This window comes from Pezoporus wallicus, unplaced genomic scaffold, assembly GCF_028554395.1.
Source record: "Pezoporus wallicus isolate ANWC-B61680 ecotype Strahan unplaced genomic scaffold, APGP_CSIRO_Pwel_v1 contig_10736, whole genome shotgun sequence".
Lineage (NCBI taxonomy): Eukaryota > Metazoa > Chordata > Aves > Psittaciformes > Psittacidae > Pezoporus > Pezoporus wallicus.
The window spans coordinates 21016-47607 of NW_026639542.1; the positions used below are offsets into that span (position 1 = coordinate 21016).

The 26592-nt window shown below is 62.4% G+C and overlaps 3 protein-coding genes across 4 annotated transcripts; all 3 read left to right on the forward strand.

Moving 5' to 3' along the window:
* Positions 1-245: 245 nt before the first annotated feature.
* On the forward strand, positions 246-18422 carry CLCF1 (cardiotrophin like cytokine factor 1). Of its 2 annotated transcripts, none has more exons than XM_057414831.1 (3): positions 246-442; positions 13056-13222; positions 17916-18422. In XM_057414831.1, the coding sequence occupies exons 1-3, from the start codon at positions 427-429 to the stop codon at positions 18411-18413; spliced, it is 681 nt and encodes a 226-aa protein (XP_057270814.1). In that variant the 5' UTR covers positions 246-426; the 3' UTR covers positions 18414-18422. The 2 variants fall into 2 exon arrangements, with proteins under 2 accessions (XP_057270814.1, XP_057270813.1); XM_057414830.1 differs by lacking the exon at positions 246-442 and adding an exon at positions 1043-1331.
* A 2757-nt stretch (positions 18423-21179) lies between these two features.
* GLYATL3 (glycine-N-acyltransferase like 3) lies at positions 21180-24348 on the forward strand. The gene is made up of 6 exons (XM_057414826.1): positions 21180-21247; positions 21328-21422; positions 22196-22303; positions 22392-22512; positions 22824-22944; positions 23928-24348. Exons 2-6 carry the CDS (start codon positions 21345-21347, stop codon positions 24340-24342), a joined length of 843 nt encoding a protein of 280 aa, XP_057270809.1. The 5' UTR covers positions 21180-21247; positions 21328-21344; the 3' UTR covers positions 24343-24348.
* Positions 24349-24905: 557 nt separating this feature from the next.
* Positions 24906-25700, forward strand: POLD4 (DNA polymerase delta 4, accessory subunit). Its single transcript, XM_057414829.1, has 3 exons — positions 24906-25239; positions 25318-25429; positions 25570-25700. The coding sequence occupies exons 1-3, from the start codon at positions 24993-24995 to the stop codon at positions 25592-25594; spliced, it is 384 nt and encodes a 127-aa protein (XP_057270812.1). The 5' UTR covers positions 24906-24992; the 3' UTR covers positions 25595-25700.
* Positions 25701-26592: the final 892 nt, after the last annotated feature.

Below are 26592 nucleotides of genomic sequence, written 5' to 3' on the forward strand. Positions count from 1 at the left end.
CCCCCCCCCCCCCCCCCCCCCCCCCCCCGTTCCCGTCTCCGCCGCTCCTCCCCGGTCCCGGGGGGGGCGGTCGGTGCAGGGAGGGGGGGGGTGTTCAGGCTGGCACCCCCCGTTCCCCCCCTTCCCGTCCGGGCTCCTCCGCACCTCGCCCCGTCCCCCCCCCCCTCTTCCTTTCGCCGGACCCCCCCCCCCTTTCCCCGTCCGTCCCCCCCCCCCGTTCCCCCCCCTTCCCCTCCCCGGGGGACCGGGCTCTCGGCGTGCGGCGGCGGCGGCGGCTCTGTGCGGCGGGAGGAGAAGAAGCGAGAAGGGCTCCGGGCGGCAAATGGGAGCCGCGGTCCCGGTCCCGGTCCGGTGTGCGGGACCGCAGCCTCGGACCCGGGCAGCCCCGAGCACGCACCCCCCGCCCCGCTCCCGCCTCTGTCCCGCATGGAGCTGCGAGCAGGTACGAGACATCCATCCCCCCCCCTCATCCCGCTCCTTCTATCCCCGTTCCCCGCCGCACCGGCCCCGCACCGGCCGCTAACAAAAGCCGTGCGGGAGCCAGAACCGAAGGGAGGGAGCGAACGGGAAGCGGGGGGCAGCACCCCCGGATCCCCCCCTTCCCCTTTTCCCCCTTCCCGTTCTTTCCCCACCGCACCGAGGCTCGGTTCCAGCTTCCCACCTCGGCACCGGGACCCCGGGGATGGGGAGGAAGGCGAAGGGAATGGGGAAGGGGCCGAAAGGCCGGGAGAGAAGGCGAAGGAGAGGGGAGGGAATGAATGGAGCCCGCTCTTGTGTACAAACCCCATCAAATACATTCTTGAAAGCAACCTGGTTCTGCTTAACCCTGGAATCGGGAGGGGAAGCAGGAGGGAAACCGAAGGAGGACGAGGGAGGGCGGCAGCGCGGGGAGGGTGAAAGCGCTCCGGGTTTTATCCTCGCATTCCTGGACACCAATCAAAAGAGCAAAGCAAAGGAGGTGGAAAGGAGAAAAGGGGGGGGGGGGGAATAGAGCAGCGAACGAAAGCAACCGGAGCATTGGTGCGACCCCGTCCCCAAAAACCAACCAACACCCCCCCCCCTCCAAACACACCCAGCCCCAAACTTCCTTTTCTTTGCTTTTTGGCCACTTCACCCCCAAGAAGCACAGACCAAAACAAACAGGGACAAGGAGGAGGAAAAGCAAAGCACCAAACCCAACCCCAAAGCCAAAGCGAGCCAGGGCAGCGGCCGGAGCCAGCGCCGAGCCCCTGCTTCGGGCTGCTCCCCGCTTGGCCTCTGCTCCTTCTGCCCCCCCCAAAAACCCTCTCCCTGCACCCCGACTATGCTAAATGTTGCTGGGGAGCTCTCAGGTAAGAGCGGGGCCGGGGCCGGGGGCTGCTTGCGCTCTGTTTGCTATGGGGGAAACAGGGGGGGTTTTGCCTTGCCGAGCCGCTGCTGATTCCAATTTGATGTGATTAAAACGTCTGGCTCGCTTTTGGCATTGATTTAAGGCTTTCCCCCCCTTTCCTCTCCTGGTTTTGGGTTTAGTTGGTTGGTTGGGGGTGGGTTCCCCCCCCCCCCCCCCCCCCCCGCTTCCCTTTCTCTCTTTCCCTCTTTTCCATGCATGTTTGTGATTACCAGGGAGGGAACGGCCGCTGAGCACGGAGAATTAAAGCCCAGCGCTGACAAGAAGGGGAGGAAAACGAAAGTCGTTGGGATTTAGGGGGGTCGGGAAAGGTCCTTTTCCTGCCCCGGGACTGGATTTCGGGGCTGGGTTCCGAAACGCTTTGGTTGGAACGAACGAGGTTCCTGCGGGACGCAGCAGCGGGATATGGGGGTGCTGAGGAAGCGTCCCCTCTGCGGCCGGGACCGCGGGATGGTTTTGTCCCCTTGGCCTCCACGGGGGTGCCCGTGGCCGGCCCCGGCGGGATGCGGGGTTCCTCCTGCGGGAAAAGGCTGCAAAACCCCTTAAAAGGTCAAATCCTGGGCGCCGGGAGGCTCCCACCCGCTGGGACCGGGACCGGGACCGGGACCGGGGCACCACGAGGCCGGCGCCGGGTTTGGCCGCGGCTCCCGCGGTGACGCAGGACGGGGCAAAGCGGGGCGAGCGCCGGGGAACCGGAAAAGCGAGGCCGGGAGCCCCGGGGGCCTCCATTGCCCTCCCGTTCCCTCCGGCCCCGCCGGACGGGGCCGCGCCACCGGCGGCGCAACCGGTACCGGGGCCTTGCGGGACGGGACGGGGACGGGGACGCAGAGCCCCGATGGGGTTTTAGGGTGAGAGCGCGGCCGCCACCGACCCCGCTGCCCTGTTCTGGGGGGTCCCCAACCGGGGTCACCCCAAGCTCGCCCCGGGGTCCCGGTCCTATGGAGCCGGCTGCCCGGGCACGGTGGCGGCGCACATCTGGGCTGCATTAAGCGAGCAACCTCCGAAGGGAAATGCAAAGGGTTCTGCTTACAGGGCCGGGCTGAGGGGGGGAGATTTATGCCCTGTTAAGTGGCACTGAGCTCCGTGGACCCATAAATCACCCCACACCCTCCCCAGGGCAGCACCCGGACCCTCTGTGTGTGCTATGGGCACCCCATTGCGTAGCATGGGGTGCCATGGGTTGTTCGGCATCACCAGCACCATGATAGGGTGCAGATGGCACATCTGGGGAGCAGCCGGTTTGGCTTGTGCCAGCAAAGCGCCGGCGGTGCTGGGGCACGTGGCTGGTGGTGATGGAGGTGGCCTGGGCTTGGCCAAGGTGCTGTGGGGACACATGGGGCCGGTTTGGGCAGCAGGATGTGGCCATAGGGAGCTGCTGGTCCCATGTTGATGGTGGTGGGTGCTGTAGGGACACATGGGGCCGGTTTGGGCACCAGAGCATGGCCATAGCGAGCTGCTGGTCCCATGTTGATGGTGGTGGGTGCTGTAGGGACACATGGGGCTGGTTTGGGCACCAGAGCATGGCCATAGGGAGCTGTTGGTCCCATGTTGATGGTGGTGGGTGCTGTAGGGACACATGGGGCCGGTTTGGGCACCAGGATGTGGCCATAGCGAGCTGCTGGTCCCATGCTGATGGTGGTGTGTGCTGTAGGGACACATGGGGCCGGTTTGGGCACCAGGATGTGGCCATGGGGAGCTGCTGGTCCCATGTTGATGGTGGTGGGTGCTGTGGGGACACATGGGGCTGGTTTGGGCATCAGGGCATGGCCATAGGGAGCTGCTGGTCCCATGTTGATGGTGGTGGGTGCTGTGGGGACGCATGGGGCCGGTTTGGGCATCAGGGCATGGCCATGGGGAGCTGCTGGTCCCCTGTTGATGGTGGTGGGTGCTGTAGGGACACATGGGGCTGGTTTGGGCATCAGGGCATGGCCATGGGGAGCTGCTGGTCCCATGTTGATGGTGGTGGGTGCTGTAGGGACACATGGGACTGGTTTGGGCACCAGAGCATGGCCACGGGGAGCTGCTGGTCCCATGCTGATGGTGGTGGGTGCTGTGGGGACGCATGGGGCCGGTTTGGGCATCAGGGCATGGCCATGGGGAGCTGCTGGTCCCATGTTGATGGTGGTGGGTGCTGTAGGGACACATGGGGCCAGTTTGGGCATCAGGGCATGGCCACGGGGAGCTGCTGGTCCCATGCTGATGATGGTGGTGAGTGCTGTAGGGACACATGGGGCCGGTTTGGGCACCAGGATGTGGCCATAGGGAGCTGCTGGTCCCATGTTGATGGTGGTGGGTGCTGTGGGGACACATGGGGCCGGTTTGGGCACCAGGGCATGGCCATAGGGAGCAGCTGGTCCCATGTTGATGGTGGTGGGTGCTGTAGGGACGCATGGGGCCAGTTTGGGCACCAGGATGTGGCCATAGGGAGCTGCTGGTCCCCTGTTGATGGTGGTGGGTGCTGTAGGGACACATGGGGCCGGTTTGGGCACCAGAGCATGGCCATGGGGAGCTGCTGGTCCCATGCTGATGATGGTGGCTGTTGCCTGGGTGATGCCAGCGATGATGGCAGTGGGTTTGGGGTACCGGGACGTGCCCCCAAAGCTCTTCAGTGCCCCATAGGCAAACCCTGGGGGGGTTCCCCTGCTCCACTGGAGGCACATCCAAGCTCTCCGGGTCCCCATCGGGATGCTGGGAAGCCGACCGGGACGCCTCCCACAGCTCCTCGGTGCCGGGCCGGGTGTGCGTGCGGGGCAGCGGGGTCTGGTTGGGATTAGGGGGCCCGGCCCCCCCCGGCGGGGGTGTTTCCAGCGTGCCGCTGGGCTGGAGCCGGATGGGGATTCCAGGCCCAGCTCATTACGGCCTCGCTGGAGTCTCCCGTGCGCGGCCGCAGTTATAAACACACGGAGGAGACAGGATGTAAACACTCGGCGCTGCGAGCGCAGGCATGGCCGCGGAGGGGGGGGATGTGGGGCCATGTGTTCTGGGGGGGTGGGTGCCCCTTCGGGGGGGGGGCTTGGCCATGGGGGCCCCGTGGGGTCTATGGGAAGGGCTGATGGTGAGGGTGGGAGCGGGCAGGTGGTACCCCATGGGATGGGAGGCAGAGCCCACGGGTGGGATGCTGGGGGTGATGCGGGGGGCAGCGGTTGGGGACATTGGGGACACCAATGGCTATGGGGTGCGTGAGCATCCCTGTGGCCTCACTATGGGCTGCTGCTGCGCCTGTCTGATGCTGCAGTGGGGTTAAATGCCACCAGGGACGTCATCGACACCGATGCTTGGCTATGGGGCGTGTGAGCATCCTCGTGGCCCCACTATGGGCTGCTGCTGCACCTCTCTGATGCTGCAATGGGGTTAAATGAAACCAGGGACATCAGCGACACCGATGTTTGGCTATGGGGTGCATGAGCATCCTCGTGGCCTCACTATGGGCTGCTGCTGTGCCTGTCTGATGCTGCAATGGGGTTAAATGCCACCAGGGACGTCATCGACACCGATGCTTGGCTATGGGGCGTGTGAGCATCCTCGTGGCCCCACTATGGGCTGCTGCTGCACCTCTCTGATGCTGCAATGGGGCTAAATGCCACCAGGGACATCAGCAACACCAATGCTTGGCTATGGGGTGCATGAGCATCCTCATGGCCCCACTATGGGCTGCTGCTGTGCCTGTCTGATGCTGCAGTGGGGTTAAATGCCACCAGGGACGTCATCGACACCGATGCTTGGCTATGGGGTGCATGAGCATCCTCGTGGCCCCACTATGGGCTGTTTCTGTGCCTGCCCGATGCTGCAGTGGGGTTAAATGCCACCAGGGACGTCAGCGACGCTGATGTTTGGCTATGGGGCGCATGAGGATCCTCATGGCCCCACTATGGGCTGCTGCTGTGCCTGTAGGATGCCACAATGGGGTTAAATGCCACCAGGGACATCAGCGACACCGATGTTTGGCTATGGGGTGCATGAGCATCCTCATGGCCCCACTATGGGCTGCTTGTGTGCCTGTCTGATGCTGCAATGGGGTTAAATGCCACCAGGGACGTCAGCGATGCTGATGCTTGGCTATGGGGCACATGAGCACCCTTATGGGCCCATATGATGCCCCAGTGGGGTTAAATGCCACCAGCCTGATGACAACGGTGTCTGTCCTTGCCCCATTGAGCATCACCACCCCAAACCCCCGTGGTGCTGCCAAACGGGAAGGGTTGCACTGAGGATCCTTTATCCCCAGTGCCACAGCCACGATCCCATAGGAGCCCTGGGAAACCAGCCTGTTGAGGATCCCCCCCCTTTTTCCCTATTGCTTCCCCCCCCCCCCCCCCCAGGCTTTCGGGAAAGCAGCTTTTGGGAAGCTTTGTGGTCACTCCTGACCTCTGCAGCTCTGCCCACAGCATGCCCAGGGAACAGCTCACCCGGCTCCGTGGCGGCATTCCCACCTCCAATGGATGTGGGGGGGAAGAGATGGAAAGGCTTCACGGGCATCCCTGATGCGTGTGGTGGTGGGATGGATGGATTCCATCCGCCATCCCACCACCACACGCATCAGGGATGCCCGTGGTACCCGTTTGGCGCCCGCTGGTACCCAAGGCCCGCCCCTCGCTGTGGGTGCCGTGGGGTGATGCAGTGACCCTGGGCAGCCGCTCCATGAGCTGCTTACGTGGGCCGGGAGCATCCTGGCCGCGCTCCAGGGTCGGTTTTGAAAGCCTCCGGGCTCTTCCTTTCCGACGTCACCGGGATCCAGCTGCGCCGCTCCCGCCTCCCTGCACGGCTGCTGCTGCGGGGATAACGCCAGTGCCCTGCCAGGGATGTGCTATGGGCACCGGGGGGGGGGGACACACGGGACACTGTGGGCAGTGCTGTGTCGTGGTCGCCATCATCGGTGTGCTGCGGACACTATGGTGCCATGGCCGTGATTGTGCTGTGGCGTGGTCACCATCACTGCTGTGCCATGGCCGTGTCTGTCCTATGGACACCACTGTGCCATGGCTGTGCCCCAGCCACCATCGGTGCTGTGGCGTGGTCACCATCACTGCTGTGCCATGGCCATGTCTGTCCTATGGACACCACTGTGCCATGGCTGTGCCCCAGCCACCATCGGTGCTGTGGCATGGTCACCATCACTGCTGTGCCATGGCCATGTGAGTGCCATGGCCACCAGTGTGCCGTGGTCACTATCACTGCTGTGCCATGGCCGTGTCTGTCCTATGGACGCCACTGTGCCATGATCATCACCATTGCTGTGCCATGGCCATGTCTGTCCTATGGACACCACTGTGCCATGACCGTGTCTGTCCTATGGACGCCACTGTGCCATGGCCATCACCGCTGCTGTGCCATGGCCGTGTCTGTCCTATGGACGCCACTGTGCCATGGCCACTATGGTGCTAGGGCCACCACCACTGCTGTGCCATGCCCATGTGTGTGCTACAGCCACCATGGTGCCATAGCCACCACTGTGCCATGACCACCACCACTGCTGAGCCATGGCCGTGTCTGTCCTATGGACACCACTGTACCATGGCCGCTATGGTGCTAGGGCCACCATCACTGCTGTGTCATGGCCATGGCAACCATGGTGCCATGACCACCATGACTGCTGTGCCATGGCCACGTCTGTCCTATGGACATCACTGTTTCACGGCCACTATGGTGCTAGGGCCACCACCACTGCTGTGCCACAGCTATGTCCTTGCCATGGATATGTCCTTGCCACAGCCACCAGTGTGCCATGACCACCACTGTGCCATGACCACCCTGACTGCTGTGCCATGGCCGTGTCTGTCCTATGGACACCACTGTGCCACGACCACCACTGTGCCATGACCACCCTGACTGCTGTGCCATGGCCGTGTCTGTCCTATGGACACCACTGTGCCACGACCACCACTGTGCCATGACCACCCTGACTGCTGTGCCATGGCCCTGTCTGCCCTATGGACACCATTGTGCCATGACCACCACTGTGCCATGACCACCACTGTGCCATGACCACCCTGACTGCTGTGCCATGGCCCTGTCTGCCCTATGGACACCATTGTGCCATGACCACCACTGTGCCATGACCACCACTGTGCCATGACCACCCTGACTGCTGTGCCATGGCCCTGTCTGCCCTATGGACACCACTGTGCCACTGCCACCACTGTGCCATGGCCACCACGTCCTCTGCCCGGCCTCCTCCTCATCCTCACCCCCTCTGTGCCTCAGCCCCGTGCCTGGAGCGGCCGCGGCTCCATCCCGGTCCCGGTCCCGATCCCTGTCCCCCCCCCCCCCCCCCCATGACCCCCCCCCTCCAGTCCCGTCCTTCCCGTCCCGGCTGTGTTTGCTTTGGCGCCAGGGCTGGTGCAAATCCCGCTCTGGGATTTTGGGGGTCGGGCCAAAGCAAACACCGGGGGCGGGTGAGTCACCGGAACGTGCCCCCCCCCGCCCCGCCGCGCTCGCACGCACAAGGCAGCGGCACCGGCTGCGCCCCGCCGTGCGTCACACGTGTGTCACACACGTGTCACCGTGCGTCACGTGGGTGCCGCCGGTCAGCACCTGCGCCGCGAGCGGCGGCACGCTTGGGTGCGTCACGTGGCTGGGCGGTGTGGGGTAGGCGGGCACGGTGTATGGTGTATGGCACACGTATGTGGTGTATGGAACATGTATGTGGTTTCTGGCACACGTATGTGGTGTATGGAACATGTGTGGGGTGTATGGCACACGTATGTGGTGTATGGCACACATATGTGGTGTATGGGGCATCTGTATGGTGTATGGGGCGTTTGTATGGTGTATGGCACAGCTATGTGGTGTATGGCACATGTATGTGGTGTATGGAACACGTATGTGGTGTATTGCTCATGTATGTGGTGTATGGCACATCTGTGTTTTATGGCGCACCTCTGTGCTGTATGACATATGTGGTGTATTGCACACCTATGTGGTGTATGGCACACCTTTATGTTGTACGGCACACGTATGTGGTGTAAGGCACACCTATGTAGTGTATTGCACATCTACGTGGTGTATGGCACAACTGTGGTGTATTGCACACCTATATGGTGTATTACACACCTATATGGTGTATGGTACACCTATATGGTGTATTGCACACCTATATGTTGTATGGCACACCTATGTGGTGTATGGCACACCTATATGGTGTATGGCACACCTATATGTTGTATGGCACACCTCTATGGTGTATGGCACACCTATATGGTGTATGGCACACCTATGTGGTGTATGGCACACCTATATGTTGTATGGCACACCTCTATGGTGTATGGCACACCTATGTGGTGTATGGCACACCTATATGTTGTATGGCACACCTATATGGTATATGGCACACCTATGTGGTGTATGGCACACCTCTGTGGTGTATGGCACACCTCTATGGTGTATTGCACACCTCTATGTTGTATGGCACACCTATGTGGTGTATTGCACACCTCTATGTTGTATGGCACACCTCTATGTTGTATGGCACACCTATGTGGTGTATGGCACACCTCTATGTTGTATGGCACACCTATGTGGTGTATGGCACACCTATGTGGTGTATGGCACACCTCTATGTTGTATTGCACACCTCTATGTTGTATGGCACGCACATGTGGTGTATGGCACACCTATGTGGTGTATGGCACACCTATATGGTGTATGGCACACCTCTATGTTGTATTGCACACCTCTATGGTGTATGGCACACCTATGTGGTGTATGGCACACCTATATGGTGTATGGCACACCTCTATGTTGTATTGCACACCTCTATGTTGTATGGCACGCACATGTGGTGTATGGCACACCTATGTGGTGTATGGCACACCTATATGGTGTATGGCACACCTCTATGTTGTATTGCACACCTCTATGGTGTATGGCACGCACATGTGGTGTATGGCACACCTATGTGGTGTATGGCACACCTCTATGTTGTATTGCACACCTCTATGGTGTGTGGCACACCTCTATGTTGTATTGCACACGTATATGTTGTATGGCACGCACATGTGGTGTATGGCACACCTCTATGTTGTATTGCACACGTATATGTTGTATGGCACGCACATGTGGTGTATGGCACACCTATGTGGTGTATGGCACACCTCTATGTTGTATTGCACACCTCTATGGTGTGTGGCACACCTCTATGTTGTATTGCACACGTATATGGTGTATGGCACGCACATGTGGTGTATCACACCCCTGCCCCCCGTGTTGCCCACCTGCACGTTCCATCACACGCACACGTGGTGCTCCGCGTGCTGGTGCGCGACGCCTTGCCTGGCTGTGTGTGTTGCACGCCTGGGGGGTGTACTGCAGGTACAAGCAGAGCGCTGCACACTTGTGGGGTGGACCACGAGTACGCGGTGTGTTGCGTGCTCCTTACGTGTGTTACAGCCAAAAGCAGCGCTGCGGGCCCAGTGTGGGTGTCAGAGGTGTGAGAAGCCTGTTCCGTGCCCATAGGGTGTATCAGCCACAGGCGTGAGCAGCGTGCTGCACGCCTGTAAGGGTGTACTGCAGGTACAACCAATGCGTTGCACGCCCATAGTGCCGGGAGCAGCATGTTGCATGCCCAGAGGGTGTACTGCATGTGTGAGCAGTGTGTTCCATGCTCATAGTGTGTGTGGCAGGCACGGGCAGCGTGGTTCACACCCGTAGGGTGTACCTCAAGCGCGAGCAGTGTGTTGCACAGCCACAGGCTGTATTACAGGTACAGGCAGTGTTGCATGCTCACAGGCTGTATTGCACGTGCAAGCAGTGTGTTGCACACCCACAGGGGGTACCCCAGGTACGAGCCGCCTGTTGCACACCGGCAGGGGGTACCCCAGGTGCAAGCCGCCTGTTGCACACCCGCAGGGGGTACCCCAGGTATGAGCCGCCTGTTGCACACCTGCAGGGGGTACCGCAGGTTCGAGCCGCCTGTTGCACACCCGCATGGGGTACCCCAGATACGAGCCGCCTGTTGCACACCCGCAGGGGGTACCCCAGGTGCAAGCCGCCTGTTGCACACCCGCATGGGGTACCCCAGATACGAGCCGCCTGTTGCACACCCGCAGGGGGTACCCCAGGTTCAATCCGCCTGTTGCACACCCGCAGGGCTGTACCCCAGGTACGAGCCGCCTGTTGCACACCCGCAGGGGGTACCCCAGGTGCGAGCCGCCTGTTGCACACCCGCATGGGGTACCCCAGATACGAGCCGCCTGTTGCACACCCGCAGGGGGTACCCCAGGTTCGATCCGCCTGTTGCACACCCGCAGGGCTGTACCCCAGGTACGAGCCGCCTGTTGCACACCCGCAGGGGGTACCCCAGGTGCAAGCCGCCTGTTGCACACCTGCAGGGGGTACCCCAGGTACGAGCCGCCTGTTGCACACCCGCAGGGGGTACCGCAGGTTCGAGCCGCCTGTTGCACACCCGCAGGCTGTACCGCAGGTTCGATCCGCCTGTTGCACACCCGCAGGGGGTACCCCAGGTACGAGCCGCCTGTTGCACACCCGCAGGGGGTACCCCAGGTACGAGCCGCCTGTTGCACACCCGCAGGGGGTACCGCAGGTTCGATCCGCCTGTTGCACCCCCGCGGGCTGTCCCGCAGGCACCCCCATCCCACCGCCCAGCCATGGGGTGCATCCCAGCACCCCCATCCCGTGTGTGTGTGTGTTGGGGGGGGTGTCCCGGGGGACCCTCGTGCGTCACCGGCTCTTGGCCGCTCCCGGCGGCCGCTGACGGGGAGCGGTGACGCGCGAGGGCTTCATCCCGATGCCGGGAAGCGGGGCCGGGTCCATCCCGCCCTTTGCCCGCCGTGGGGACCCGGCCTCGCTCCGTGTCCCTGTTCCCAGCATCCAGCCCCCTCGGTCCCCCCTTTGCCCCCGTGCTGCTGCCTGCGGTGTTGCCGTGCCCAAATATAACCCTGCGGGAATGCCGTGAGCCGCGCTCGCTCCGGACCATATAAAGGATTGTTGCTGCAGCGCATGGAGGGGAGCCCAGAGGGGTCAGAACCCCCCCCCACCGCTCCGGGATAACGGGGCTGATGGGGCCGCCCTATGGAGGGAGCTGCTCCGGGTCCCTGCCCCGGCCCAGGGAAGCTGCTCCATTGGGGTGGGATGGGCGCAGAGCCGCCCTGCCTCGGTTTCCCCCTTGCGGGTTGGCACCGGGACAAGGGGTTGGTGCCATGCCCGCGGCCGGGGTGAGCCCAGTCCCGCAACTGGGGGGTCCCCATGGCCACAAGCCTGAAGTCTCTAGACCCACAGCGGGGTGGCCCTGTACCCAGAGGTGCACGTGACCGCAGCCGGGGTGTCCCCATTCCCATAGCCGAGCTGTCCCTATACCCACGGACAACGTGTCCCTAGACCCACAGCTGGCGTGTCCCCATGCACACAGGTCCCTATAGCCACAGTCAAGGTGTCCCCATGCCCACAGTCAGGCTGTTCCCATGCCCACAACTGAGATGTCCCTATACCCATAACTGAGATGTCCCTATACCCACAACTGAGATGTCCCTATACCCACAACTGAGATGTCCCTATACCCACAACTGAGATGTCCCTATACCCACAACTGAGATGTCCCTATACCCATAACTGAGATGTCCCTATACCCATAACTGAGATGTCCCTATACCCATAACTGAGATGTCCCTATACCCACAACTGAGATGTCCCTATACCCACAACTGAGATGTCCCTATACCCACAACTGAGGTGTCCCTATACCCACAACTAAGATGCCCCTATAACCACAACTGAGATGTCCCTATGCCCACAACTGAGATGCCCCTATACCCATAACTGAGATGTCTCTATACCCATAACTGAGATGTCCCTATACCCATAACTGAGATGTCCCTATACCCACAACTGAGATGTCCCTATACCCACAACTGAGATGTCCCTATACCCACAACTGAGGTGTCCCTATTCCCACAACTAAGATGCCCCTATAACCACAACTGAGATGTCCCTATGCCCACAACTGAGATGCCCCTATACCCATAACTGAGATGTCTCTATACCCATAACTGAGATGTCCCTATACCCATAACTGAGATGTCCCTATACCCACAACTGAGGTGTCTCTATACCCACAACTGAGATGTCCCTATGCCCATAACTGAGATGTCCCTATACCCATAACTGAGATGTCCCTATACCCACAACTGAGGTGTCTCTATACCCACAACTGAGATGTCCCTATGCCCACATCTGGGGTGTCCCTATACCCACATCTGAGATGTCCCTATGCCCACATCTGGGGTGTCCCTATACCCACATCTGAGATGTCCCTATGCCCACATCTGGGGTGTCCCTATACCCACATCTGAGATGTCCCTATACCCACAACTGAGATGTCCCTATGCCCACATCTGAGATGTCCCTATACCCACAACTGAGATGTCCCTATACCCACAACTGAGATGTCCCTATACCCACATCTGAGATGTCCCTATACCCACATCTGAGATGTCCCTATACCCACAACTGAGATGTCCCTATGCCCACATCTGGGGTGTCCCTATGCCCACAGCTCCCCCTGCCCACACTCAGGGTTTCCCCACGCCCAAAGCCCGTCCCTGTGTATCCCCACAACCAAGGCTCCCCTATGCCCAAACTGCGGCGTCCCCGCGCTCCCAGCCGGGGTGTCCCTGGCCCCGGTTTGCCCCCGTGCTGAGGCTCCGTGTCCCCGCAGGAGACTCTTGGGGGATCTTCACGTTCCTTTGTGCCGCGCTCTGCCACCTGCCCGCGCTGCCGGCGCTGAACTGCACCGAGGAGCTGGGCCCCGGCCACTCCATCCAGAAGACCTACGACCTGACCCGCTACCTGGAGCACCAGCTCCGCACCCTCGCCGGCACCTACGTGAGTTGGGGGCACCCGAACCCTAAAGCCACAATGGGAGGGAAGGGGGGGGTCCCCTCTTTATCCTCCCTGTGCTCATCGCATCCCACCCGGACCTGCTGCACACAGGGTGTGTGTGTCCCTGTGCACCCCCATAATGGGGATGGGGGACACACAGTATGGGGTAGCACAAGGTGGAGCCCCCCATAGGAAAGGGGATGGAGTGGCTGCCCCATTGTCAGCAGCCAGGGGTGCCCCTGCCTGCATGTAAAGGAGGGTGTGCACATGTGTGCATGCGTGTGGTGTGCACTGGGTTGGATGCGTGCACGTGTGCCCGCACACACGTGTACATCAGTGTGCCTGCATCCCTGTGCCCACACACACGTGTACATCAGTGTGCCTGCATCCCTGTGCCCACACACACGTGTACATCCCTGTGCCCGCATCCCTGTGCCCACACACACGTGTACACCCCTGTGCCTGCATCCCTGTGCCCGCACACACATGTACATCAGTGTGCCTGCATCCCTGTGCCCACACACACGTGTACATCCCTGTGCCCGCATCCCTGTGCCCACACACACGTGTACACCCCTGTGCCTGCATCCCTGTGCCCGCACACACGTGTACATCAGTGTGCCTGCATCCCTGTGCCCACACACACGTGTACATCCCTGTGCCCGCATCCCTGTGCCCACACACACGTGTACACCCCTGTGCCTGCATCCCTGTGCCCGCACACACGTGTACATCAGTGTGCCTGCATCCCTGTGCCCGCACACACGTGTACATCCCTGTGCCCTCATCCCTGTGCCCACACACACGTGTACATCAGTGTGCCCACATCCTTGTGCCCGCACACACATGTACATCCCTGCGCCTGCATCCCTGTGCCTGCACACACGTGTACATCCCTGTGCCCGCATCCCTGTGCCTGCACACACGTGTATATCAGTGTGCCCGCATCCCTGTGCCCACACACACGTGTACATCCCTGTGCCTGCACACACGTGTACATCAGTGTGCCTGCATCCCTGTGCCCACACACACACGTGCACATCCCGGTGCCCACAGACACGTGTACATCAGTGTGCCTGCATCCCTGTGCCGGCACACACGTGTACATCCCTGTGCCCGCATCCCTGTGCCCACACACACGTGTACATCCCTGTGCCCGCATCCCTGTGCCCGCACACACGTGTACATCCCTGTGCCCACACACACATGTACATCCGTGCCCTCATCCCTGTGCCCACACACACGTGTACATCCCTGTGCCCGCATCCCTGTGCCTGCACACACATGTACATCCCTGTGCCCGCACACACGTGTACATCCCTGTGCATGCATCCCTGGGCCTGCACACACGTGTACATCCCTGTGCCCGCATCCCTGTGCCCGCACACACGTGTACATCCCTGTGCCCACACACACATGTACATCCGTGCCCTCATCCCTGTGCCCACACACACGTGTACATCCCTGTGCCCGCATCCCTGTGCCTGCACACACATGTACATCCCTGTGCCCGCACACACGTGTACATCCCTGTGCATGCATCCCTGGGCCTGCACACACGTGTACATCCCTGTGCCCGCATCCCTGTGCCCGCACACACGTGTACATCCCTGTGCCCGCATCCCTGTGCCCGCACACACGTGTACATCCCTGTGCCCACACACACATGTACATCCGTGCCCTCATCCCTGTGCCCACACACACGTGTACATCCCTGTGCCCGCATCCCTGTGCCTGCACACACATGTACATCCCTGTGCCCGCACACACACATCCCTGTGCATGCATCCCTGTGCCTGCACACACGTGTACATCCCTGTGCCCGCATCCCTGTGCCTGCACACACATGTACATCCCTGTGCCCGCACACACGTGTACATCCCTGTGCATGCATCCCTGTGCCTGCACACACGTGTACATCCCTGTGCCCGCATCCCTGTGCCCGCACACACGTGTACATCAGTGTGCCTGCATCCCTGTGCCCGCACACACGTGTACATCAGTGTGCCCACATCCTTGTGCCCGCACACACATGTACATCCCTGCACCTGCATCCCTGTGCCTGCACACACGTGTACATCCCTGTGCCCGCACACACGTGTACATCAGTGTGCCTGCATCCCTGTGCCTGCACACCCGTGTACATCCCTGTGCCCGCACACCCATGCATGTGTGTGCACTGTGTGTATCTGCACACACAAGGTGCAGTCAGTGCTGCCCATCCCTGCCCGTGCCTCCCGCACACGCGTGTCCCGCACACGCCTGCAGGGACGTGTTTGCTCTCCCCTGCCCTCACCCGATGCCACCGCCCTGGCCCAGGGCTCTGCGGCTCCCATGGGTGCACCCGTGCCTCAGGCCAGGGTATGGCTCATCCGCCCCGGGTGTGGGCAGGGCATAGATAGGGTGCAGGCAGGGTGCAGGGTGCAGGCAAGGTGCAGGGTGCAGGCAAGGTGCAGCGAGGGGGCAGGGTGCAGACAGGGCACAGGGGGCACGCAGGGTTCAGGCAGGGTGCAGGGTAGAGAATACAGTCAGGGTGCAGGTACAGGCAGGGTACAGGCAGGGTGCAGCGTGCAGGATACAGGCAGGGTGCAGGCAGGGTCCAGGCAGGGTGCAGTAGGCAGGGTACAGGCAGGGTGCAGGATACAGGCAGGATACAGGCAGGGTGCAGTATGCAGGGTCCAGGCAGGGTTCAGGCAGGTTGCAGGGTACAGGCAGGGTGCAGCGTGCAGGGTACAAGATACAGGCAGGTTGCAGGGTGCAGGCAGGGTGCAGGGTGCAGGCAGCGTGCAGGGTACAAGATACAGGCAGGTTGCAGGGTGCAAGCAGGGTGCAGGGTGCCTGTATCTGCCTGTCCCTGCCCGCTGGCTCCTCCACCTCTGCCCTGCCGTGCCTTTTGGGGTGCTGGCAACGACGAGGGTGGCTGCACCGTGGGGCTGGGTGCGGGACGGGGGTGCTCAACCCCACCCATGGGTGCCTCTGGGTGTGCTGTGCTGCCTGCAGCTGTGGGCACGGGCAGGGGGGCCTGGGGTGGGATGGGGATGGGGACAGGGAGGCTGGGGCCATGGGAGGCAGGGAGATGGGACATGGTGGCCCCTTCCCCTCTGGGGACATGGAGCCTGGGGACCTGATGGGAAGGGGCATGTGATGGGCAAGGAGGGACATGGAGACCTGGGACATGGTTGGCAGGGGGACACGGAGACCTGGAAAGAGGGGGGTGTATCCAAAGTGTGGGATGTGGAGACCTGGAATATGGTGGGCACGTGCACCTGGGGACATGGAAAGGAGGACACAGAGACAGGGACCAAGGTGGGCAGAAGGATCTGGGGACCTGGGGCAAGTAGGACATGGAGACAGGGGGACACAGCGGGCAGTGGGGCATGAAGACCTGCAAAGAGGGGGCATGTCCAAACGGGAGGACATAGAAGCCTGGGACATGGTGGGTATGTGGGGGACAGGGGATGTGGGCAGGGGGACATAGAGACCTGGGATGAGGGGGACATGGAGATGAGGGATGTGGGCAGGGGGACGTGGGTACCTGGGATGATGAGGGGACATGGGTACCTGGATGATGAGGGGGACATGGGTACCTGGACATGACCTGGATGAGAGGGACATGGGTACCTGGATGAGGGGGACATGGGTACCTGGATGAGGGGTACATGGGTACCTGGATGAGAGGGATGGGTACCTGGATGAGGGGGATGTGGGCATGAGGGGGACATGGGTACCTGGATGAGGGGGACATGTGGGTACCTGGATGAGAGGGATGGGACTGGATGAGGGGGATGATGGGGGATGAGGGGTGGGTACCTGGATGAGGGGGAGTGGGTACCTGGATGAGGGGACATGGGTACCTGGATGAGGGGGACATGGGTACCTGGATGAGGGGGACATGGGTACCTGGATGAGAGGGACATGGGACATGGGTACCTGGATGAGGGGGACATGGGTACCTGGATGAGGGGACATGGGTACCTGGATGAGACATGGGGATGAGGGGGATGTGGGTACCTGGATGAGGGAGTACCTGGATGGACATGGGTACCTGGATGAGGGGACATGGGTACCTGGATGATGGGGGATGTGGGTACCTGGATGAGGGGGGGGACATGGGTACCTGGATGAGAGGGACATGGGACATGGGTACCTGGATGAGAGGGACATGGGTACCTGGATGAGGGGGACATGGGTACCTGGATGAGGGGGACATGGGTACCTGGAGGAGAGGGAGATCGGTACCTGGATGAGGGGGACATGGGTACCTGGATGAGGGGGACGTGGGTACCTGGATGATGGGTACCTGGAGGAGGACATGGGACCTGGATGCAGGGGATGTGGGGGGGACATGGGACATGGGTACCTGGATGAGAAGGACATGGGTACTTGGATGAGGGAGAAATGGGTACCTGGAGGGGGACATGGATGCAGGGGATGTGGGCAGGGGTACATGGGTACCTGAATGAGAGGGACATGGGTACCTGGATGAGAGGGACATGGGTACCTGGATGAGAAGGACATGGGTACCTGGATGAGAGGGACATGGGTACCTGGATGAAGGGCACATGGACACAGGTTGCAGGAGGGACCCAGAGACCCCGGTGCAAGCCGAACACGAACCCAGGCGCTCGAGCTGCACCACTCAGGGCACCGCACCCATCACCCCCATACCCCCCCCCCCCCCTTTCATCCCTTCCAGCTGAACTACCTGGGCCCCCCTTTCAATGAGCCCGACTTCAACCCCCCGCGCCTGGCCCGAGCCGAGCGGGTGCCCAGCGCCACGGTGGACCTGGACCTCTGGCGGGGCCTGACCGACAACGCTCGCCTGGCCGCCAACTACCGCGCCTACAGCCGGGTGCTGTGCTCGCTGCGGGCGCTGGACGCGCAGGGCACGGCCGAGCTGCGCCATCGCCTCGGCCACTTCTGCTCCAGCCTGCAGGGGCTGGTGCTGAGCATCGCGGGGGTCATGTCCTCCCTCGGCTACCCGCTGCCCGCCGGACCCCCAGCCTCGCCCAATGGGGTCCCCGCGCAGCCCGGGGGGGGGCCCCCCAATGACTTCTTGAAGAAGATGGATGATTTCTGGCTGCTGAAGGAGCTGCAGACCTGGCTGTGGCGCTCGGCCAAGGACTTCAACCGCCTCAAGAAGAAGGTGCCGCCGGCGGTGGTGACGCTGAGGATGGAGGCGAGGGGGTTCTGAGGCGCCCGCGCCGCAGCGGCCCCGTCTCCGCAGCAGTGGGGTGGGGATGGGGCTTCTCAGCACAGTTGGGACCCAGGGAACCTCGCTGCGATTTGGGGAGGGGGGGGGGGGGGGGCTCACCCAAAGCGCTGCCGAAGTCACCCCCGTTCCCTCGGCATCACCAGTGCGCCTCGAGAGGATGCCACCGCAGGCACCCCACGTCCCCTGTGTCACCACATTGGGCCTTGGGGGGGTGGTCCTGAACCTAAGGTGGCACCAAAGTCACCCCACAGCACTTCCATCGGCACTGTGCCTTGTGGGATGGGGCTCTGACCCCAAAGCACCACTATCACCATCACCAAAGCACCTCTCCATCACCACTGTGCCTTGTGTGGGATGGGGCTCCAACCCCAAAGTGCCACCATCACCATCACCAAAGCACCTCTCTCCATCACCACTGTGCCTTGTGTGGGATGGGGCTCCAACCCCAAAGTGCCACCATCACCATCACCAAAGCACCTCTCCATCACCACTGTGCCTTGTGTGGGATGGGGCTCCAACCCCAAAGTGCCACCATCACCATCACCAAAGCACCTCTCTCCATCACCACTGTGCCTTGTGTGGGATGGGGCTCCAACCCCAAAGTGCCACCATCACCATCACCAAAGCACCTCTCTCCATCACCACTGTGCCTTCAGAGATGGGGCTCTGACCCCAAAGTGCCACCAAAGCCATTCCACAACCCCACCACCATTAACAGTGCCTTAAGCGATGGGTCTTTTGACCCTAAAGTGCCACCAAAGCCACTCCACATCCTCGTCATCACCTCGCTGTGTCTTAAGGGATGGGGTTCCTGATGCACAAGTGCCACCAAAGCCACCCCATAACCCCACCATCATCACAAGTGCCTTAAGGGCTGGGTCTCCTGACCCCAAAGCACCACCAAAGCCACTCCTGTCCCCTCTCCATCACCAGTGCGCCTTGAGAGATGGGGCTTCTGACCCCAAAGTGCCACCAAAGCCACTCCATATCCTCATCATCACCTTGCTATGTCTTAAGGGATGGGGGTCCTGACCCCAAAGTGCCACCAAAGCCACTCCATATCCTCATCATCACCTTGCTATGTCTTAAGGGATGGGGGTCCTGACCCTAAAGTGCCACCAAAGTCACCCCACATCCTCATCATCACCTTGCTATGTCTTAAGGGATGGGGGTCCGACCCCAAAGTGCCACCAAAGTCACCCCACAGCACCTCTCCATCACCACTGTGCCTTCAGAGATGGGGCTCCGACCCCAAAGTGCCACCATCACCAAAGCACCTCTCCATCACCACTGTGCCTTCAGAGATGGGGCTCTGACCCCAAAGCACCACCAAAGCCACTCCTGTCCCCTCTCCATCACCAGTGCTCCTTCAGAGATGGGGCTTCTGACCCCAAAGTACCACCAAAGCCACTCCACATCCCCATCATCCTTAAGGGATGGGGTTCCTGACCCAAAGTGCCACCAAAGCCACCCGTTTTCCCTCTCCACCACCACACCGCACCTTGAGAGATGGGTCTCCTGACCCCAAAGTGCCGCTGCAGACACCCCACATCCCCTCTGTCACCACATCGTGCCTGAAGAGACGGGTCTCCTGCCCCCAAAGTGCCACCACAGCCACCCCACAGCCCCAGTGGAAGCCCCCACGTTGTCCCCACCACCACGGTGGCCCCATCCCCTCATCCCTGCCCCATATCAATGGGGCTGACGAGGGCAGCAGCCTCCCCCACCCCCCGCCCCACAGCAGCAATAAGCCCCACCCCCAAGCGCTATAGGGTGTGCGCAAGCCCCGCCCACCCCGAAACGGACCAATCCCCTTCGAGCATCGGTATAAACCCCGCCCCCGCCCTACAATAGGCCCCGCCCCCCTGGCTACCCAAGCCCTGCCTCTCCCACGGTTGCTTAGCGACCCACAGAGTGGGGAGGCGGGGCTTGTGAGGGGGGGCGGTGGGCGGGGCTTACGGGAGGGGGGGCGTGGCCTGTGCCCCGGTGCGTCTGTGCGTGTTTATTTATTGGAGATGTTATTTATTGGGGTATTTATTGCAGAAGATCTATTCTTGTATGAACGGATTAAAGCCTTTCTCCCTGCGCCCTCCTTAGGGCCCTGCCATGGGGAAGGGAGGGGGGATGTGGGGGGGGACGGGACCCCATCGCTGGCAGCGCAGGAATGGGGGGACATGGGGGTCCTCAGTTACCCCGTCAGCAGCAGGGCAGCGGTGAAGGGGACACGGGGGTGCACAGGGTTCCCATCCGCAGTAGGGAAAGCTTGGGGGGAGCAGCGGGGTCCTCATCACTGACAGGGCAGGAATAGGAGGACAAGGGGGTCCCCATTACCAGCAGGGCAGGGATGGGGGGACAGGGATGACCCCAATGTCCCCATCATCAGCAGGGGTTGGGGGGGGCAGGCTTCTGGGCACATCAGGATCAGCAAGGTCCTGCAGTGACACCAAGGGTCCGTGGAACACGAGGTGACACTGAGGGTCCCGGCGCTATGGGGTGCTGCTATGGGGTGCTGCGTGTGTTTCCCATAAGGACAGGGCTGGCCCCATGCCCAGTGCCCCATGGGCTGGACCCTGCCCAGTGCCCCCCCTATGGAGCCAGCCCCTGGGCAAGGGGCACTCACTGGTCCGTGGCGGCTGGTGCCACCGTGTGCCCCATAGAGCCAGGGACCTGCTGGTGCCACCGTGTGCCCCATAGAGCCAGGGACCTGCTGGTGCCACCGTGTGCCCCATAGAGCCAGGGACCTGCTGGTGCCACCGGTCTCTGACACCCACCCCAAGGCCCATTGGGACCCACGGCCACAGGACCGCTGCGGGGTGAGTGATGAAGGGATGAGGGCAGGGATGGGGATGGGGACAGGGTCCAGCCATGGGCCCCTGTCCCTGTGTTATTGTAGGGTCTCTCAGCAGGACCATGCTGATCCTGACATGCCCGGCTCAGCTGCAGCGCTTGGAGGGAGCCCTGCGGAGGAGCCTGCCCCTCACCCTGCCGGTGATGGGGGGGACGGGACCCCCCTTGTGTCACCCCTGCCCCGTGCTGGGACCGGGAGCCCAATGTCACCCCTGCCCCACACCAGGACTGGGACCCCTTTGTCACCCCTGCCCTGTGCCGTGGTGGGGACCCCAATGTCACCCCTGAGCTGTCCAATGACTGGGACCCCCATATCCCTGCCCCTTGCCAAGGCAGGGACCCCCATGTCCCCCATCTCCTGCCCCCAGTGATGGGGACCCCCGTAGCCCCTCTCTTGCTGCCCTCCCCCGAGGGTCCCAAGTCCAGGACAGGCGGCTCCTGGGCATCAGCCAACGGACCAATCCCAGCCCAGCTTGATTCCAAGCTAGCCAATCCCCTTTGACTCCCACACAAGCCAACCAATCCTCTCCCAGGCTCCCACAGAAGCCAGCCAATCCCAGCCGAGACAGTGTGAAAGCAGCCAATCCCAAACTTCCACGCCCACTTCCCATAGCCCCACCCACTTGTGGGGCTCTGCCCCCTTTGCCTTCACCCCACACATCCCTATGGGACCCGGCGGGCTGTGGGGTGCACCCACCACCCAGGACCCCACATTTGCCCCCCTGCACCCCACAACCCATCTCAGCCCCCTTCACCCGCAGGTCTATGGGGCCGTGGTGAACATCACCCAGAGGGATTCACCCCACACATCCCTATGGGGGCAGGACGGGCTGTGGGGTGCACCCATTGCTTGGGAACCCCCACATCGACCTCCTGCCCCCCACATCCCATCTCTGCCCCCCTCTTTGCCGCAGGTCTATGGGGCTGTGATGAACATCAACCGGGGCAACCCCGCGGGGCTGGAGGTGGTGGTGGATGCATGGCCTGAGTTCGGTGCCGTGCTGGCCCGGCGCAGAGGAGAGGTGGCCGCGGGGAACCCCTCATGGGTGCTTGTGGGGTGGCCCCGTAGAGGGTACCGATGGGCTCAGGGCACCCATGGGTGCCCCGCAGGTGCCGGTGGATGACTGCTACAGGAACACGAGCGCGGTGTTCTACCGGGACCTGGGTGCTTACCGGGCGCTGCTGGAGACCCCGGGCTGCCTGCGCTGGGATGCGGCGTTCTACATCATCGGTGGTCATGGGATGGGGGTCCTGGGGGTGATGGGAAGGGATTGGGGGTGCTGGGGTGGGAATTGGGGTGCTGGGGGCACTGGGAGCATGGGAGAGGCACTGGTGATACTGGGGTGTGGAAGTGGAGGTGCTGGGACGTGCTGGGGGAAAGAACTGGGGGTACTGGGGGACATGGGGCTGGAATTGGGGTGCTGGGCGCGTTGGTTTGATGGGTGCTGTCACCGGAGGCCGTTGTGGTTGGACCTCGGGGTGCATTGGGGGCAGCAAAGTGGGTGCTGGTGGAGCAGCCCCCCCTGACAGCGCCACCCCCAGGCCTTCAGGACGGGGTGACCGCGGTGTCAGAGGCCATTGCGGGGGCCAAGGGCATCGAGCTCGACATCTCCCATTATTACACCTACCTGCACCCCAACCCCAGCGCCATGCCCGAGCCACGGTGAGACGCCCAAACCCAGCCCCAGCCCCAACCCCATCCCATCCCCATCTCATCGCCATCCCCATCCCATCCAATCCCCCTCCCATCCCCATTCCCAGTCTCATCCCAATCTCCAACCCTATTTGCAACCCCATCCCATCCCCATCCTATCCCCATCCCCATCCCATCCCCATTCCCATAACCATCTGCAACCCCCTCCCCATACCATCCCCTTCCTATCCCCAACTTCATCCAAAACCCCATCTGCAAACCCCTCCCCATACCATCCCCTTCCTATCCCCAAATTCATCCACAACCCCATCTGAAACCCTATCCCCATCCCATCCCCATCCCATCCCTTCCCATCCCCATCCCTCCCCATCCCCATCCCAATCCCATCTCCATCCTTTCCCATCCCCATCCCACCTCCATCCCTCCCCATCCCCATCCCAATCCCATCCCCATCCCTTCCCATCCCCATCCCACCTCCATCCCCCGCCTATCCCCATCCCCATCCCCATCCCACCTCCATCCCCATCCCCATCCCACCTCCATCCCCATCCCATGCCACCCCCATCCCCATCCCGCCTCCATCCCCCTCCTATCCCCATCCCCATCCCTCCCCATCCCCATCCCAATCCCATCCCCATCCCAATCCCATCCCCATCCCACCTCCATCCCCATCCCTCCTCATCCCAATCCCATCCCCATCCCATCCCCATCCCCATCCCACCTCCATCCCCATCCCAATCCCATCCCCATCCCAATCCCATCCCCATCCCACCTCCATCCCCATCCCTCCCCATCCCAATCCCATCCCCATCCCTCCCCATCCCCATCCCACCTCCATCCCCATCCCTCCCCATCCCAATCCCATCCCCATCCCTCCCCATCCCCATCCCACCTCCATCCCCATCCCATCCCCATCCCATCCCCATCCCATCCCCATCCCATGCCACCCCCATCCCATCCCCATCTCCCCACTGACCCATCCCTCACCGCAGCCTGGATCCGGGGGTGCGGGTGGGCTCCCTGACCCCGGCACACGTGGATCTGCTCAACAAGACGTGGCCCTACGGAGGCACCGCTCGGAGCCGGCAGTACCTGGAGGAGCTGCTGCGGCTCTTCCCCAACCTCTGCCTGCGGGACGGGGCCGGGCAGCCGCTGTCCTGGACGCTGACGGATCCCTTTGGAGCCGGGACGCACGGATACACGCTCCCCGCGCACCGCCGCAGCGGGTACATGTGGACGGTGCTGGTCCTGGCCGCTCGCAGGGCTCAGGCTCGTGGCTTCCCCACCTTTGGGTTCACGGCCACCGGGAACCGGCCCATGCAGCGGCTGGAGGAGGAGCTGGGTCACCAGCGCCTGCCGGGGCTGTGCTCTTACATCCTGCACAACCCCGGCCTGAAGCGAGCCTAAATCATCCCCTCCTTCCATAAACACCCCTTCGTGGGGGTCGGGAAGTGTGAGGGAGGAAACACGGCACTGAAAGCGAAGAGCGCTGTGGATTCTCTGGTGGCTGCTATGGGGTTGTGCGGCCGCTTGGTTTTCTCACACATGGCTTAACACCGGCCGTTACAGAGCGGGTTTGGTGGGGACACTGCTGGGGGACACAGATTTGCCCCCAGGGAGTCACCTCGTGTCTGGGCACAGACCCATAGAATCAGTGGGGCTGGAAAAGAGCAGCGCCGCCCTGGGCAGCCTGTTCCAATGCCTGAGCACCCTGTGGGGCTGGTGCAGGACACGCACCACGGCTCGTGCTCTAGGGCTCCCCATGGGAGGGCCGAAGAGCCTCAAGCACCTGCAGGGTCCCGTCCCCCCCAGCCCCACGGGACGGTGTCACCGCGCTTGGGGTTGGGACCGGGCGGATGCGCTGCTTGTGGAGCCCATTGACGGGGGGGGACCGAGGCAGAGCCGCGGCGGAGCCACCGGTGGCGGGGACAACGGGGACCGGGGACAACGGGGAAGGGGAGGGGACAGCGCCGGCCCCGCCGCTTCCGCCCCATAGGCGGGGTGTTGTGCCCTGGATACCGGTAGCAGCGCGGCCGCCGCCGCTGTCCCGCAGGGCGATGGAGCAGCCCCGGCTCATCACCGACTCCTTCCCGTTACGGCGGCGGCGGCGGCCGGGCCGAGCCCCGGGCACGCGTAAAGGCAAAGGGAAGGGCACGGGCACGGGCACGGGCACGGGCACAGGCACGGGCACGGGGTATCCCCAGGTTCCAGCGGCGGAGGAGCCGCCGGGGTCCGGTCCGGATCGGAGCGTCCTGGAGATGCTGCGGAGCTTCGATCTCGCTTGGGAGTATGGGCCGTGCACTGGTGAGAGAGCCCGGACCCCCATAGACCCCCCATGGAACCCCCTGGATCGCCCTATTCCCACTGATCCCCACCCCATAGGAATCACCCGCCTGCAGCGCTGGGAGCGCGCACAGGAGCTGGGGCTCAGCCCCCCGGACACGGTGCGTGATGCCCTCCTGAAGCATCAGGATGATCCCAGCGTCATCTACAAGTGGGTATTAAACAGGATGGGGGGGGACACACAAAGTTCCCCATCCCTCTCCCGGTGTGTCCCCCCCCATGCATTGGGGGCATCCACAAGCAGGGTGGGGGGCACGCTCTGACCCCCCCCCCCCCCTTTGTGCCCCACAGCCTCTGGCACGAGTACGAGCTCTGAGCCGCTGCTGCTGGCCCCCAGCGCTGGAGGGAGCAAAGGGGGGGCTGTGCCCATTGCCCCCCAGGTCTGGCTGCAGCCAGGGTGCATTAAAGGGTGTGTTGAAGGACAGGGGCTGCTGTGTGCTGTGGGGAGGGGGTACCCGGGGTATGGGGGGTGTGTTATACCTTGGGTAAGGCCATAGCTTGGTGCTGGACATGGCACTGGGTCCGTGTGTGCGATGGGAAGGAAGGGGATGAGTGCTATGGGGTGACCGTTGTGGTCTGAATCCCCCCTGCTCCCATGTGTTGGTGTTCCTAGGGATGAGCTGGAGCAGGGGTGGGAGCTCTCTGTCATCCAGAGTGGGGCATGGGATGCTACAGCCCTGGAAGGGAGAGCTGGCGTGGGCAGGATGGTGCCCATCAGGGTGCTCAGCCCTGCCGGAGTTGGGGGAGTCACCCAAAGGTGAGCTTTGGCAATGGGGTGGGGAAGGAGAGGGGAGCAGCAGAGCTCTGGAGAGGGGGCAGGAGAAGGGCCATGGGATGCCCTCAGCACCCCTCACCACCGAGTGTGGTGTACACCACTGAGCGTATCCGTGAAATCCTCCGGGCCCTCTGCCAGGCTCAGAATCATGGAACCATGGGATGGGTTGGGATGAAGGGAGCTTAAAGCTCCTCCAGCTCCAACCCCAACCCCTTCCACTGCAGCAGCTTGCTCCAAGCCCCTGTGTCCAACCTGGCCTTGAGCACTGCCAGGGATGGGGCAGCCACAGCTTCTCTGGGCACCCTGTGCCAGCGCCTCAGCACCCTCCCAGGGAAGAGCTTCTGCCTAAGAGCTCATCTCAGTCTCCCCTCGGGCAGGTTCAAGCCATTCCCCTTGGCCTGGCCCTACATCCCTTGTCCCAAGCCCCTCTCCAGGTTCCCTGCAGCCCCTTCAGGCACTGGAGCTGCTCTGAGGTCTCCCCTTCAGGAGCCTTCTCCAATGGGACCTTCCTGTGTTGGCGGCGGGGAGGGAAAAGCTGT